General features: G+C 40.9%; 1 protein-coding gene across 1 annotated transcript in view; it reads left to right on the top strand.

Moving 5' to 3' along the window:
• Window positions 1-16,649, top strand: part of LOC115650400 (fatty acyl-CoA reductase 1-like) — a 105,913-nt gene that overhangs the window by 50,369 nt on the left and 38,895 nt on the right. The window contains 2 exon segments of the mRNA XM_030560324.1: window positions 3,397-3,572; window positions 6,496-6,675. Of these exon segments, the coding sequence (XP_030416184.1) occupies window positions 3,397-3,572; window positions 6,496-6,675 (356 nt within the window).

Below are 16,649 nucleotides of genomic sequence, written 5' to 3'. Positions count from 1 at the left end.
CTACCTTGTCCTTTGTCGTCATCTTGCTTCTAATGTATTTGTAGAATGTTTTCTTGTTAGCCTTTATGTCTCTAGCTAGTTTAATCTCATTTTGTGCCTTGGTCTTTCTAATCTTGTCCTACATACTTGTGGTGTTTAACATTCATCCTTTGTAATTTGATCTATTTTCCACTTTTTGTGGGACTCTTTTGAGTTTCAGAAAATTGAAGATCTGGGTAAGCCGAACTGTCTATCTTTCCTACTCAGTGGGGTAGTTTGCTCTTGTGCCCTTAAATTCTCTTTAAAAAACTGCCCACTCTCTTAAACTGTTTTCCCCCTTAGACTTGCTTCCCATGGGATCTTACCTACCAACTTCCTGAGTTTGCTAACATCTGCCTTTTTGAAATCCACTGGTTTTTATTGTGCTGTTTTCTCTCCTACCATTCCTTAGAATCATGAGCTCTACCATTTCATGAAAACTTTCACCTAAGCTGCCTTCCACTTTCAAATTCTCAGCCAGTTCCTCCCCATTTTAACTGATTAAAGAAAACTGATTTACTATCAGTTCATGCCTTCTGTGTAACTATATTGGCATTCAGCCAACTTTCTCCTACTCCAATTGAAGTAACTTTGAGGAACAAAGAACCTCTGTTAAATCCAGAAGCATGGCGGCTGTTCTCAATTCCTTCTGGGGATACAGGAATCAAGAGTTCAGGAACATTTAAATCCTAGTCAGATGCTTAGCCACTTCATTGGATTTCATTTACTGCTTCAGTTGCCATTTGGTTATAGAAACTAAGGAGTCTTTCCTTTTTTATTCTTTTCAGCTTTACTCTACCACCATGCACTGACCTGTATAATGGTATAGACAAGAATAGCAGTTGTGTTTTAAGCTCGAAGAAGTCTCAGGTTGACCAGATAACTTCTGATGTGTCTATATAAATGTGAAGAGAACTCAGCACAAAGCTATGTCTAGAGCAGTGGTGAGCAACCTGCAGACAATCAGAGTAATCTGGTTGCAGGCTGCGAGACATTTTGCTGGCGTTGACCATCTGCATTGGTCCCTGTGGCTTGCTGCTTCCCACAGCTCCCATTGGCCGGGGACGGCGAAATGCAGCCACTGGGATCAGTGGCGGGCCATGCCTGTGGACAATCAACATTTGCAAAATACCTCACGGCCTGCAATCAGATTACCCCCAATGGGTAATGGTTCTCGCATGGTTCTCGCCACTAGTCTAGAGAGATTCTTCACATGATCTGACATCTTTAACTCTGATTTCCAGTAGCACTTTATATGTTCAAAAAGTAGTATTTGAAAAGCATAGACGTCACCATTACTTGTTTTGCAAAATTAGGTGTCTTAGCAAAGTTATACCCCCTTTTCATGGAAAGCACAACCTTGAAAGCTCAGTCTTTAAACAACACTTTCAGTAGTAGTAGCTGCTACCTAACTGGAGGCTTCTTTCATTTTTGTTAATGTGATGTTGGATTAAAACATTTTGATATGGTGTTCTGTTCAAATTGATGTTAATCTAAACTGAGCTTCCTGTCTGACTGGGATATTGACGTAAACGCTAAGGTTCTGTTGTACTGATACATTAAAACCATAGCATGTGGAACTTCCATTGCTGTTAGTTTGTTACCCCTGTAAATTTTCTGGGCATCTAATGGAGAGGAAAAAGACAAGGATTTTGTATTTGTATGTAATACACCAAATATATGGTGATAATCCATGCAATTAAAATACAGATGTGATTAACACATTTATTGTACCTCTCTAACAGCCTCATGTCATGGTATATTTCCCCAATCTGAACCTTAGAGTCCAAAAGTTGGGGTACCAGCATGAATTCCTCTAAGCTTAATTACCAGCTTAGATCTGATAAACTGCCACCAATCAGGAATTCCAGTGCCTGATACACTCTGGTCCCCCCAAAACCTTCCCTGGGGACCCCCAAGACCCAGACCTCCTGGATCTTAACACAAGGAAAGTAAACCCCTTTCCTCACTATTGCCTTTCCTAGGATTTCCCTCTCCGGGTTACCCTGGAAGATTACCATGATTCAAACTCCTTGAATCTTAAAACAGGGGGGAATGTCCCCCCCCCCCTTCTCCCTCACCCAGAGGCAAAACAGATTCAAGCTCCATGAATCTAAAACAAAGGGATTCCCCCTTCCTTCCCTCCCTCCCTCCCTGTTAAGTACAGACTCAATTCCCTTGAGCTTCAACAAGGGGGAAAAATCAGACAGGTCTTAAAAGTAAAACTTTTTATTAAAAGAAAGAAAAAAGTAAAAGGTGTCTCTGTACTTTAGATGGTAAAAGTTACAGGGTCTGTCAGCTTATAGAAACTGGAGAAAAAGCCGCCTCCAACAGAAATACAATTTAAAATACTTCCAGCAAACTACACATTTGCAAATACAGAAACAATCAAAAGACTATAACCACCTTTCTTACTAAAATACTCACTATAAAAGACTGTAGCAGGGAGATTGGCAAGAAAACTGGTTGCCCGTCTAGTCCCTTCCAGGACCCAGAGAGAACAAAGCCAAACCCAAAAACACAAACAAAGGCTTCCCTCCACCGAGATTTGAAAGTATCTTGTCTCCTGATTGGTCTCCTGGTCAGGTGTTTGGTTCCCTGTTTGTTAACCCTTTACGGGTAAAAGAGACATTAACCCTTAACTATCTGTTTATGACACCTCATTTGAGCAATCTTAAATCCTCCCGCCTCTTTTGCAACTACCTGCAAGAGAAGTGGGGTTTTTATTCATTCTTTGTCAATTGTGAAATTTTCCCCAGAATGACACCTGGCTTAAGCCCATGGTGTGTGTTCATTCTTGGATCATCAACACATCTTCTAGACCTAAATGTCATGGGATTAAAGACTGATATCTGGAGTCCTCTCACTTCTAGACTGCAGTATTATACAGGGGAAGATGTTTTGCTTTTTAGCTCTGAATGGGCCAGAGATGATAGACTGTAAGTTGACTATAGCTACTTTAGTTAATTTTTAAATGCTTTCTGTGGCTCTGTTGGAGCCCTGAGCATTTGGACTTGTGGGAGCTTAAGGAGTTTAGCTTTAAGGACAGGAAAAGTAGTTCCAATAAATAAAGTTGAAAAAAAATAAAAGTGTCATGCATGTTCAGCTTTATCATTAACTTGGAATGACCTGCAAAATTCACTGACTGCTTTGCCAGTTGAATAACTTGCCCATCCCAACTTGTACTGATATGTGATATGAAATTTTACAATCATATTTTTAGTATCCATTATGTTTGAGGGAAGTAAAACTCCATGTTATAGGCAGAAAATATTTTTAGTTAATTGCCCCCTTTCCTGCTACATTTAAAAAAAAAAAAGCTCATTTCTGAAATCTTTGTGTGAATTTTTATTTTTAGTCCTGATTTTCTTTTGACAGCTCTTTGACAGGTTAAGAGATGAACAGCCTGAATTTAAAGAGAAAATAATAGCAGTTCCTAGTGAACTTACGCAGTCTGAACTGGACCTTAGTGAGCAGGACAAAGAAAAGCTCATAGACTGCATTAATATTGTATTCCATTGTGCTGCTACAGTCAGATTCAATGAAACACTGAGGTGAGTATAAAGCTTGATATATATATAAAAAAAAAACTAATGTAATTTAATTATATTAGTGTATTCCTCAAGAGAACACCAGCTTGAAAATAACATTTATCTGCAAAATCTTATAAACAAACAAAAACCCTTGGTTCTTCCTGAATTTCACTGCATATAGAGTCAATTTAATTTTTTTCCTCTGTATAAAGAAACTCCCCAAGAAGATTTTAACCCTTAGGATTTAAAGGATAAGTATAAAGGTCCATCATTGAGGAAAGACCAATATGAGGATTGTGCCAGGCCCCAGACTTGGTACAGGCACAAGGTGTACAGAAAGTTAAGTTATGTTGCTGCTTGTACTGGTCTTGGCACCTTCATGTGTCTTGTGAGCTCCTGCTGTGATGGCTCCTGATATATGTCTAGCTGGTGGATAATAAATGGATGTGGATGGGCTAGAGCAAGATTCATCTGGCTCAGCAGTTGAGCTGAACCACCACCCATTTCATGAACCACTCATGGAAAGAGTGCACAGGTATATGTAATTTCATGGTCAGCCTTTTTGGAAGGTAAGGGTGTACTGAGAACAAAAATGTTCTCGTTCTGAGGGTATGGGGATAAAATTCTAGCTCTTGCTGCTTCATCTGACAGTGGGGTCAGAGAATCAAATATATGCTAAGGGTGGGGGCAGGGGAAGAGAAGATATGTGATGAGGTGGAAGGAGAAAGTAATGGCAGAGGGATAGCAATACACATTAGAGGAAGTGTGGGGAGAAATAAGAAATAAAAAGTAGAAGAGTGAGGTGAAAATTACTAGGAAGATTTCTAAAGAGATTGAGGGGAAAACTACTGAAAGCTTAAAGAAAAGACTTTTGTAGGAGAAAAGGACTAACAAAAGCAAAAGAGATAAAGTAAGCTTTGGTATATCCATTTTTAGTAGAAATTTTTTTAATATTGAAATGTTACAGTACATTTTTGACATTTATTGCTATATGAGAAATCTCTCTTCAGGAAGGAGGAGGGAAAGAAACTTGGCCATATTAGAGTGAAAGGCAGGGTTAGGAACCCCTCGTTTCTGAGTCCCTGCAAATACTGATCATGGCCCTCTGGGACTGCTACATGATGAAAATGAGCAAATCCCCTTTTTATACTTCCTTCTCACAAATTATTTTAATTAGGCGGTTCCCTTGTGTCACTAGCATAAGAATTTAGCTAAAGAGCTAGGTTTACAGAGGCCTTTAGTGGTGAAAAATCCTTCTGGATTGGGGACATGATGCCTCAAGCCTCCTGTAATTTCCACTCTGCTGACAGATCTGGAATCTCCTGAAGCAGAACACAAGTGGACGGAGCTGGCTGGGAAGGGCTACTGGAAGTGTGCTGAACTGATATTTCTCTTGGGCAGTCTTCGCTGACAAGTCCCCCTAGGAAGCCCTTGGTCAGAACTTAATTCCCTGCTGTTGAGTCTCTGCCTCATCTCTCCCCTGCACCCAGAGAGTTGACTCAAACTCAAAATATTCATCTTCTGAACTAAAAAGCAAGCACAGAACATGTTTGGACTTTGTTTCAGAACTTTTTCCATTTCCTAAGTTAGAAATGCAGGGAATTTTTCATGGATCAATTCTTTTGGTCTTTTGAAAGCGCTGAAGATTGAAGCCAAAATAGGTTATGAAAAAATCTAACACTTGTTTAGATAACATTTAACTTGGTCCTGCTAGTGAAGGCAGGGGAGTGGACTCGATGACCTTTCAAGGTCCCTTCCAGTTCTAGGAGATAGGTATATCTCCTATTATTATTTATTATTATTTTGTAAAATGATTGTGCTTTTGCTGCAATGGAGTGGGGATTGTTTGAAAAATTGATATGAGATTACTGAAAAACTGTGATCTCTATGTAATTCTACTTATGTTAAAGCAAAAAAAACCAAAAAACCCTCAAACTTATATTCAATATTAATATAACACTTTATCCCAGCAAAATTTTGACAACCTTATAAATAGTCCACCAGTATTACTGAAATGCCAGTCAGGGGAGGAAGGCAACAGCCCATAGTAATATAATAGAAATGGAAAGAATACCTTACTTATGTGAAATTTTATAGGTGAAATTTGTGTGTCCAGAAAGTCACAGCCCAGATACTAGCTAAATTAAATTTGCATTCATCCCTAGCCTTTCGGAAAGTGCCATGGAAATTTTAATTAGAAGCAATCAATACCGTGGTATCTTTGGTTGCCTTCCTCTATACAAGACCCCATGACTAACATAATGCCCATCCTTCCCCCAACCCTCCCCCGCATATCTGGTTATTACCTGAGCACTGACTCAGAAGGGAGAGTTTCACCTATTGACTTGCCAACATGAAGTCTTTGGAGACCTCCCACTGAAGTATTGACCAGGGCAGATCTTGCCTAGCTTGATGTGTTAACTGCCTGATGTGGATGGCTCTGCAGGTTTATATATGAATATCAATTGATACCGGGTTAGACACCTTGTGTGAGGGTCAGAGGTGAAGAAAGCAAGAGAGCTTAGCATTATAGATTGCATGTAAACATTTTTCACTCCCTTGTTTTTAGTTGAGAAGAATTTTATTTTAGGAAAATAAAGAAGTTTCATAACTTGACTAGAGTGTATGCCATGTAAGCAGAGGAATTTTTTTAGACAGTACACAAAGATGGAACTAAAAACAGTGGCATGAAATTAGTGAAAACTAGTCTGAGTACTTAGAAACTTCCATATTATGGGTTCTGAGACTGGAACAGTCTTGCAAGGAAAGTGGTGCAAGCCATTTCTAGGGACACCTAAAAATCAACTGGACAAGATGTGGGAAAATGTTATGTCTGCGTTGGTAGAGGGATGTGAATAGATGACCACATGAGACTTTTCATCTCAATTTGATTCTCTGACATGATTACTCTTACTCATCTTCATTTGTCTATTTTCTTTAACAGAGATGCTGTTCAGTTAAATGTGATTGCCACACAACAGCTCATCATCTTGGCCCAGCGAATGAAGAATTTGGAGGTGTTCATGCATGTTTCAACAGCATATGCTTATTGCAATCGAAAGCACATTGAAGAAATCATATATCCACCCCCTGTTGACCCCAAGAAACTGATAGGTTCTTTGGAGTATGTTTTGAATCTTTGTTTTTTTCCTGACTAATCCACACCCACTTGCTGTTCTCTTCTCGAGTACTATTACACATTGATAAAAGACTTTGAAAAGCATAATATAAAAAAACTATAACATGGGTGAGGCAATTATCTCCATTTTACAGATAAGGAAACTAAGGTATAGGAAGGTCGTGACTTATTTTAGATCACTTACTCAAGAATTGAGATAAATGTCTGTTTTTCCATACAGAATACTACCTCCTCAAAGCCAAATGATAAATATTGAATATATCAAACTAAACATACAATTAGATGCCAAAAGTTAAAACCATCTAAAGCACTAGCAACCCTATAAAACCCCATCAAGCAATCCTAATAAAAAGATAGTGTCTATTATTTAGCAATTCAATATAAAGTTAAATGTCTATGCTGTAGCATGTAAACATAAAATATAGCAAAACTTAAAGTTCAAACCAAACAAATCTTTGTTTTCCTAAAGTATTCTAAAGTTGCATGGTTTTAAACTTCAGTTTCCAATTCACTAAGGCATCATCTCGTTGAAAGAAATTGAAGATCATTGGAGGAGGGGGTTGTATTTGAAATAAGAGTAGTTTTAAAAAAAATCAAATTTGGACTCAAGAATTGAACCTGGATTCAGAACACTGCATTACAATAAAAATAGTGTGTAGAGGCAAACTTTTTTTGCAGTCTGCCTGACCGTGAATGGTTGTAGTGATGGGCAAGTGTGACTGCAACAGGGACTGAGATGGAGACTGCAAAGGAAGGATAACCTCTTGCTCTTTGTATTAGAACCTCTTGATGTCAAAAATAGCCAAAACTAAACTTGTTCTTCATTAATCCCGTGCTGTTTTTCTGACTACTCTGAGGGGATATCTCGAGAGCAGACAGAGCCCCCTTCCAATTGTGAAAATACAGCATACTTTCTGCCCAACAAACTTCAATGAATAAAACAAAACTATATGAAGGGTAAACTCCCTCTGGCTCAGATGTGTGGTATAGTTGTGGCAAATACAGTAAAGTTTGAGTTCTAGCATCAAGTGGGAAAAGCAGTAAACAAGCCGAAACTAGCTGCCCATCTGTAAGGTGCACAAAAGATTTCATTTAGCCAACTGTAACTAGACCTAGGTTCTAGTGGGTTAATTTTCTGAAGCTGCTGCAGAGGATAGACAAAAAGCTTGAGTGAGTTGGAATAAAATGTAAGGTTTAGTAGCCTGGATTTCAGTAGGGAAGAAAAGAGAATCTGATTCTAGGCCCACGTCCACACTACAGGGTAAAATCGATGTTATTAAAATCGATTTTATAAAGCAGGCTTTATAAAATCGATTTTGCGCGTCCACACTAGGGCTACTTACATCGATGTTGAGCGTCCATGTTCCCTGGCGTCCATCTTTTCCCTGAGCGTTGCACTCTGGGTACCTATCCCACAGTTCCTGCACGGGTCCCTGCCCTTTGGAATTATGGGTTACTAGCCCAGTGCATGATGGGATCAAAGTCCCCGTCCTGGGTGGTTCTGGGTACAGCCCCCCCCCCCCTTCCTGTAAACGGCACACAGTCAGTTCGCGCTGTTTTTACTGGCTGCAGTGAGGGAAACGCCATTTTGCAGCAAGCATGGATCCAGGTCTGCTCTTGTCCTTGATCGCGAATGCTGTAAATAATTCACGCATTCTCGTTCTATCACTGCTGACCCATGATGCAGAAATGCAAGAGAGAATGCTTGAATGCGGGGACGACAGCGAAGACAAACTGGAGAACGAGTTTTCTGACACCCCGGGCCCCTGCACGTTGGAGCTCCTGACGGTTATGGGTGAGGTTCTACCCGTTCCGCGCCACTTTTGGGCACGGGAAACAAGCACTGACTGGTGGGACCGCATAGTCCTGCAGGTGTGGGACGATTCGCAGTGGCTGCGGAACTTTCGCATGCGTAAGAGCACTTTCTTTGAACTTTGTGACTCGCTTTCTCCTGTCCTGAAGCGGCATAATACCAGGATGAGACCAGCCCTCACAGTGGAAAAGCGAGTGGCAATAGCCATATGGAAGCTTGCAACGCCAGACAGCTACCGGTCAGTCGGGAATCAATTTGGAGTGGGCAAATCTACTGTGGGGGCTGCTGTGCTGGAAGTATCCAAAGCAATCATTAAGCTGCTGCTTCGAAAGGTTGTGACTCTTGGAAACGTGCAGGCCATTGTGGATGGCTTTGCTGCAATGGGATTCCCTAACTGTGGGGGGGCCATAGATGGAACCCACATCCCTATTTTGGCACCGGAACACCAGGGTGCCCAGTACATTAACCGCAAGGGGTACTTTTCGATGGTTCTGCAAGCCCTGGTGGATCACAAGGGACGTTTCACCAACATCCACGTGGGATGGCCAGGAAGGGTTCACGACGCACGTGTCTTCAGGAGCACTACACTGTTTAAACGGCTGCAGCAAGGGACCTACTTCCCTGATCAGAGAATAACAGTTGGAGATGTCCAAATGCCTATAGTTATCCTTGGGGACCCAGCCTACCCCTTGATGCCCTGGCTAATGAAGCCATACACAGGCAGCCTTGACAGTGCTCAGGAGTTGTTTAATTACAGGCTGAGCAAGTGCAGAATGGTGGTAGAATGTGCATTTGGCAGGCTTAAGGCGAGATGGCGAACGCTTCTCACTCGCTCAGATCTTAGCCAAACCAATATCCCCTTTGTCATTGCTGCTTGCTGTGTGCTCCACAATCTCTGTGAGAGCAAGGGGGAGGCCTTTATAGCGGGGTGGGAGACTGAGGTAAACCACCTGGCCGCTGATTATGCGCAGCCGGACACCAGGGCAATTAGAAGATCTCACCAGGATGCTGTGCGCATCAGAGAAGCACTGAAAAGTAGCTTCCTCATGGGCCAGGGTACAGTTTGAATGCTGATTTTCCTTTCAATTGATTGCTGCCCTCCCCGTCTATGCGGTGTTGCTGCTGCAAGATACTTTGCCTGCAGCATTCCTCAATTGCTTGCTTAGGTTACTTGCGAGAGCTGTCCATTGGAAAACATATAATTCTGTATTTCCCAATTATTACCTACCTCCACCATTAGCTGCTTCCGTCTGCTGCTAGGCACAGGACCTGCAACCTTCCTTAACTGCTTTTTTATTGAAAATAAAGTTACTACTATGTGTTACAAGAATTGTGTTCTTTATTTAGAATCAGATCCTTTCATCAATCAAGCATCATGCTTGTTGTTACAATACTGTGCTTGAAATTTCATAACTCAGCGTTCTATGGGGGACGGAGCGAGGGAGGTTTGGAGGAAGGGGGAGGGAGGTTTGAAAGAAGAAAGTGCATCAGAGTAGACAGAACAAGAATTCTCATGGACCAGGGTACGGTATGGCTGCTTTCTTTGTTTTCCCTTTATTACCCATATCCCCAATTGTCAAATCCTGATGCTGATAACTAGCTTCCGTGCAGCTTTCCAAAGCTGCTTGCTTCAGTTCATTACCAAACTACAGTCACACTTCCTTAATAGCATGACCTGAGAGTAAAAATAGGCAAAGGTGCCATGGGAGAAGTTTGGATCATTAGAGGAGGGAAAAAACAGGACACAAAGGGCTTTTCAATCTAATGAAAGCCTTCTGGTTGGAGTGTCCGCAGCAGTGGAGGGGGCTGGTGTAGAGAGCCTTCCCCCACGCGTTCTTACACGCCTGGTTCTGGAAGGTGTGGGACAAGGTGAGTACTGAGGGAGGTTATACACGGGCTGTAGGGGCATTCTGAAACCACGGAGCTCTTGCAGCATATCACGGAGGATGTCAGTCTGATCACGAAGAAGATCCAGAGTTGCTGCTCGCCAGCGCTGATCTTCCTGCCACCTGACATCATTTTTGGCGTCCCTCCTGTCTTCGCGTTGACTGGCAGCCTCCCTGTACTTTGCGACCAATTGCTTCCAGTCTCCCTGCTGAGCTCTCTCTGTACGGGTCACTGCCATAATTTCGGTGAACATGTCCTCACGCGTCCTCCTTTTCCTCAGTCTTTTTATGATACCCCCCCCCACGTGGATGAGAAGCGAGAGGGAGGCTGGAGAAATGTGCAGCTGTGTGTGGGGGGGTAGGGTTTGGAAAGAGTGATAAAAGAATCATGAGACACATTTCACACAACCATTCATACAGTCTTTCTCCTCACTGACCTGTGCCTGTTACCGAACCTTGAACATTTTACTTTACCACAAGGTCACCTTAGGATTCCTTTAATATTTATTGCTTGTGGCTGAGGACAGAGAGTTCTGCTCAGACGCAGGTCAGGGAAGCACACAGACCTTGTCCGGAGAAAATGGGAAGTTAATAATGGCTAGTAATCCCTGTAGTAGATTGTACTGGTAATCAAGCTACTGTCCTTCCCTGCTTTGCTCTCGCGTTCCCCGAACAAGCAGGTCTCCTTGCCTGCGGTTTGCTGGGTGGTTCGGGGAACGGGAGAGCAAACCGCGGCGAGGCTGCTCTCCTTCCCTGCTTTGCTCTCGCATTCCCCGAACAAGCAGGTCTCCTTGCCTGCGGTTTGCTGGGTGGTTCGGGGAACGGGAGAGCAAACCGCGGCGAGGCTGCTCTCCTTCCCTGCTTTGCTCTCGCATTCCCCGAACAAGCAGGTCTCCTTGCCTGCGGTTTGCTGGGTGGTTCGGGGAACGGGAGAGCAAACCGCGGCGAAGCTACTCTCCTTCCCCGGTTTGCTCTCGCGTTCCCCCAACAAGCAGGATGGAGACTTTTCTAAAAACCACCTCATGGGTCAGTGTTTTAGGAAAGGTAAAAAAAATTACACTCACCAGAGGACGGTCCCTCAGCTTCATTTTCTGGAGTACTGCCTTGAGATGGCTGGCAGGGAACCTCAGTAAGGGTGAGGAAAAGATCCTGGCTGTTTGGGGGGATAAAATGCTCTGTGCTCTCTGCTGGAGCCTCCTCCTCTTGGTCCTCATCATACTGATCATCGCCATCAAATAAATCTTCCGTAGTTGCAGGAATCACGACGCCCACCTCTGAATCCACAGACAAGGGGGGGTTCGTCGTTGCGCTGTTCCCCAATATTGCGTTAAGCTCGTCGTAGAACCGGCATGTTTTGGGGGCAGAGCCTGACCTGCCCTTTGCTGCTTTGGTCTTCTGATACGCCTGTCTGAGCTCTTTCACTTTCACTCGGCACTGTAACGAGTCCCTGGTATGTCCCCTCTCCCGCATGGCATTAGAAATTTTTTCAAAGGTTTTCTCATTTCTTCTGCTCGAGCGCAGTTCTGAAAGCACCGACTCTTCTCCCCATACAGCTATCAGATCCTGTAACTCCTGTGTGCTCCATGCTGGAGCTCTTTTCCTATTTTCAGGAGACTGCATTGTTCTCTCTGCTGCTGAGAGCTCCACGCTGTGCAAGCAGGAAATGGAATTTCAAAGTTCCCGGGGCTTTTCCTGTTTACCTGGCCAGCAGAAGAGTACCTTTACCTGTGTAGAGCGGCCACTAGAGCACTGTGGGATACGTCCCGGAGGCCATTAACTTCGATGGCCGTCCACACTATCATAAAATCGATTTTAAAAAATCGATTTTGGGGTTACTCCTCTCGTTTTGATGGAGTTCCAAAATCGATTTTAGGGACCCTTAAAATCGATTTTATGCACTCTGTAGTGTGGACGGTTACAGCTTAAAATCGATTTAAAGCTCTTAAAATCGATTTAAAGCTCTAGTCTGGACCTGGCCTAGTAAAGAGAATAAAGAATACCCATGGATAATAGTTAAGGGGACATCAGTGTAATAAATTTCACAAAGGTGTAATTTTTGCAGTATGTAACCTCAGATTACTGTAACAAATATTGAAGATGAGTTGTTTTTCTTGAACATTTTCACTGTTTACTTCTACAATAAATGTAGGTCCAAAAAGATTTCAAGTTGTTATCTTTCCTCAAAGTAATTTCAAGTATTGTAACTGCCCTTGACTCCCCTATCAATTTTTGTGGTAATTTTTCTCTTTAAGGTAACTGTCCAAATTTATTTTTTTTATTAGATTCTAATTAATTGGATCTCAACTTGATCTCTTAAACGTAAAGTGGCGGATGATGGTGGGTAGAATATGAGCCTTTCAAAAAGGCTGTCTGTTATGGCAGAAGTAATAGAAATAATAAATGTAGTATAGGAAAACTTTTTTTTCATAAGAATGCATTTGCCATTTTTCTTATTTTGGAGCAACAAGAAACACTTGTAGAAATTCTCAAATTTTTATTTTATGAATCTGAAGGCATGGATTAACTGTGCTGTGAATACTTCATAGACAAAGTTAGGGGTTGGATAGTCTGTTTAGCACTTGATTGAAAGGCCATTGGATCAGAGTTCAGACAAGCATGCACTTAAATGCAGAAATAAGACACTGCTTTCCATTGCAGCTTTGCTGGATTTTGTCCAAGTAACTGAAAGCCTGGGTAATGAAAGATTGTGAATCCTTTTTGAAGTAAGTTGATTGCATGCATTATTGGGCTAATCTGAAGCTACAGATAAAAGTACTATGTATTAACCCAATAACATAAGGATAGACAGGATATGGATAATTGAGTTATGAAGTTAGAAATTTAGCTTTACCAACTAGAAAAAACCAAATATATCTAAATGATCACTATACTCTCTTTGCACTAACTTCCTCTGTAAAATCAGAGTCTTGAAATGAGCTTAATCCTCACATCAGTTTATAGAAGTTGACTATTTGGGAGCTTCTACGTGGAAGTGTAGAATTACTTTTTTAAGTTTTGTAACTGCCTATTCAGGGAAGAAGGTGTTGGGCTGGTAGGAATCTAGCATGTAACTAATTTAATGTGTGAAAAACTTGGCAAAACTAAAAGCTGGTCGAGTAGGGAAATACTTTTTTTAAATAACTGATAAGGGCCTTGTGTAAAGCAACATATGTTGTAGCATCAGAAGTGGCTGCATAATTAGTATTAACAACAGTTGTCAAGACGTTGTATAAATCTTTCTTAAGACCCAAACACGGGTCTTCAGTGCCTAGGTAGAATAGGTAAGACCTCAGTGTTAAGTAACCATGAAAAAGTCCTCTATAGAACACATTCTAATGATACTCCATTATCTATCTTAAAGAATTAAGGCCTGAACTGAATTTCACAGAATTTGAACCTGTTTCCAGAAGTCTAGATATTTCAAAGCTAGTGCTTAGGTTTCATGAATAAATATATGCATCTAAAGTGAAAACAAGGCAGCATCAGAATATGGGAGGGATATTGAGAGAGATTAAATGTATTTCTGGTTCTGCTGCTGCTTTGTGTGACCATGACGATGTATGTAAGCCTTTCAATGCCTCAGTTTCCCCAGTTAGTTGAAATGCTAAACCTGTTTTTTACAGTAGTATTCTCTTCTGCAACGGCAGAGAGAATATTCTTCATTTCAGTTTATGCAACTACTTCAGTTTCATGACCAATTGATTCAAAATTCAGAAACAGAGTGATTGGGAATCAAAAAAGTAGGAAAGCTTTTTTCTCTTAGTCTGTGCATAAAACAGGTGTGAAAGGATGAGATCTAATGCTGAAGTGTTTCTAGTCACCTCAAGAATCAATTCAATTCACTAACTACAGATCATCTTTTCTTTTTTTAATAATTATTTTAAATGCAAAACATATTTTAATAAACTTTGTTCTTAGGTACCCGGTGCATTTGATGTTGTTTAATAAATAAGTAATTTTAAAATGTTATTTGTACATTTTAACTGAATTTTACTTTCTATCCAATTGGAGTTTGACACAAGTCAGGAGTTATTTTAAAAAAATTGAATAAATAGAAAATGATGAATGATGCATTTCTTAACATGATAAAATAAAGTAAAAATTAAGACAGACTAAATGTATATTAAACTATATAATTGCTTAAAATATGAAGTTAAATATAAGGTATCCTGGTAATCAAAAAGTAACAATTTTTATAAAGGCTATAGTTAATTGCAAATTTCATTTTAATGATTACCAGCCAGGAGACTAAACATTCTTTTAGGGTAAATAACTAAATTCAAATGCAAAACAAGATTAAAATCAATTTAAATCAAGGTTTCCTACTTACTGATTTAAACCATAATTAAAATTGGTGACTTAAATCACTATAATTTTAAATCCTTTCACCCTGTGTACAAATGCATGTCAAAATGAATACTGTGTGCATTTGGTATTTTTTCTAATAAATAACTTCCTTCATTTTTAATGTTAGTGTTAGGTAATCCTGATGTCATGTGTCATTCTGTATAAAGGGGAGTTACTCCCATGTTCCTGAGGCTGGTACTCAGAAGCTTAGAGATAAGTACCTCTCCTTGTGATAGCTATTGAAATGTGGAAGTAACTCAGCAACCTCTTGATGTGTTAGATGTTGGGACTATGTAAATATGAACACGTTTTGTGTGAAATACAATAGAAATTGCTTATTCAAAGCATAAGAAGTCTAAGCATTGTGTGGCTTGAAAGGAAGGAGAATCCGTTATTTTTCAAGATAAATTTAGGAACATACCACCACAAAAAAAAAATAGTTCCATGCTTCACTGCAGTGTATGTTAAATTCTACCAGCTGCCACAACCCCTAGTTTGGTTGGAACCTAACAACTTGATGATACTAAGCCAGCAGAAGTGTCACACAATCTCTGGCCTTTTTTGATGTGTGACTCTTCTGGAAAATATCTGGAATACTCACATCAAATGGATTAGATTATCATTTCGGCTTTATAGCACATGCATCAACTGGAACTATAGATGGGTACGTTGGAGAATAATAGATCCCTTTCTTTTTTTGGCACCCAGAACAAGATACTTAGTTAACAGCACACTTATAAATCTATAACTAGTTATGGGAGTTATATATTGGTTGAAAATCGTGTTTTTCAGAAATGCAGAGGTAGAAACCAATTCCTTTACTGTTACTTGAGTATTGTGGTAGAGGAGGACACAGGGTAATTTCTGCTGGTCTGCTACTGCATATAAACACTCTGAAAACCTGGACAGTTGCCTGCAGAATTCAGCTGAAGGACAAACTTGGAGATGTGGGGAAAAGCACTGGGGGTGTTGAAAAAGGGAAAAGGATATGGGGTTGTTTGACTGGCAGTGCAACATGCTCTCCTATGCGTGCATACTGCAAATGTGCTCTAGTGGATGTGGGTCAAGGAGTGAGTAGCTTTTTGAAGGCTGCTTGAATGTACAGCAGGCACTAATGTGGGTACAGGAGTAGTTCATGTAAATTGGGCTGAAAGTGAAGGCAGCAACCAGGAACCTGCAGCACTCAGTGACTCTACAAGAACATAACAACCTCACTGAGACAGTCCTGGTTCAAACTGTGTGGCCTACTAGTGAGTGGGAAACAGAAGTGGGGCCACAAAATGCAGGAAAAGGTATAAAAGTTGGCTCTATTTAAAAAACAAAAAAACAAAAAAAAGCCCTAAATAGGTGCTAAACAAATAAGATGGACTGAAAATGGACCAAAAAACATTGGCAGCCATTGTTCTGTGACATGGTGCAGAGGAACATGCATCCAAAAGATCTGTAAGCAGGGGATGGGCTGTGAGCTGCTTGTTACTAAGCCTGTGCTACCATAATTTCCCTTAGAAATGTTACTTGTGGTTTTCTCTCCAGATCCCTCCCCTGAAGGAAGGGTGGTATCCCATTTGTGCAGTATGCTGTTACAGGGCAAGAATCTTCAAGACTAGATTAAGTTTAAAAAACAGAGGAAGCATTCAGATGAAGTAAAGGGTTGGAAAATAAGGATGAGATTCCCCCAGTGCACGTACAGCTCTCATTAAATATATTAGGGGTTTGCATGTGTACATGACAAGGCAGAATTTGGGCCCAAGTGTGGCGGGATTGCTACCTTTCCAGCTCTTGTCTTTGCAGAGATCACTGAAGAGCGCTGCATATAAAAGCATGGGAAGAGATCTTTATGGGCTAAACTAAGTTGTAGTTTACTGTAACTTTCTGCCCCGCACCTTGAAAAACATTTAAAATGCACCAAATTA

Source organism: Gopherus evgoodei, chromosome 4 (assembly GCF_007399415.2).
Source record: "Gopherus evgoodei ecotype Sinaloan lineage chromosome 4, rGopEvg1_v1.p, whole genome shotgun sequence".
Lineage (NCBI taxonomy): Eukaryota > Metazoa > Chordata > Testudines > Testudinidae > Gopherus > Gopherus evgoodei.
Note: the sequence above shows the minus strand (reverse complement) of the source record. Positions and strands in the feature narration are given on the sequence as shown.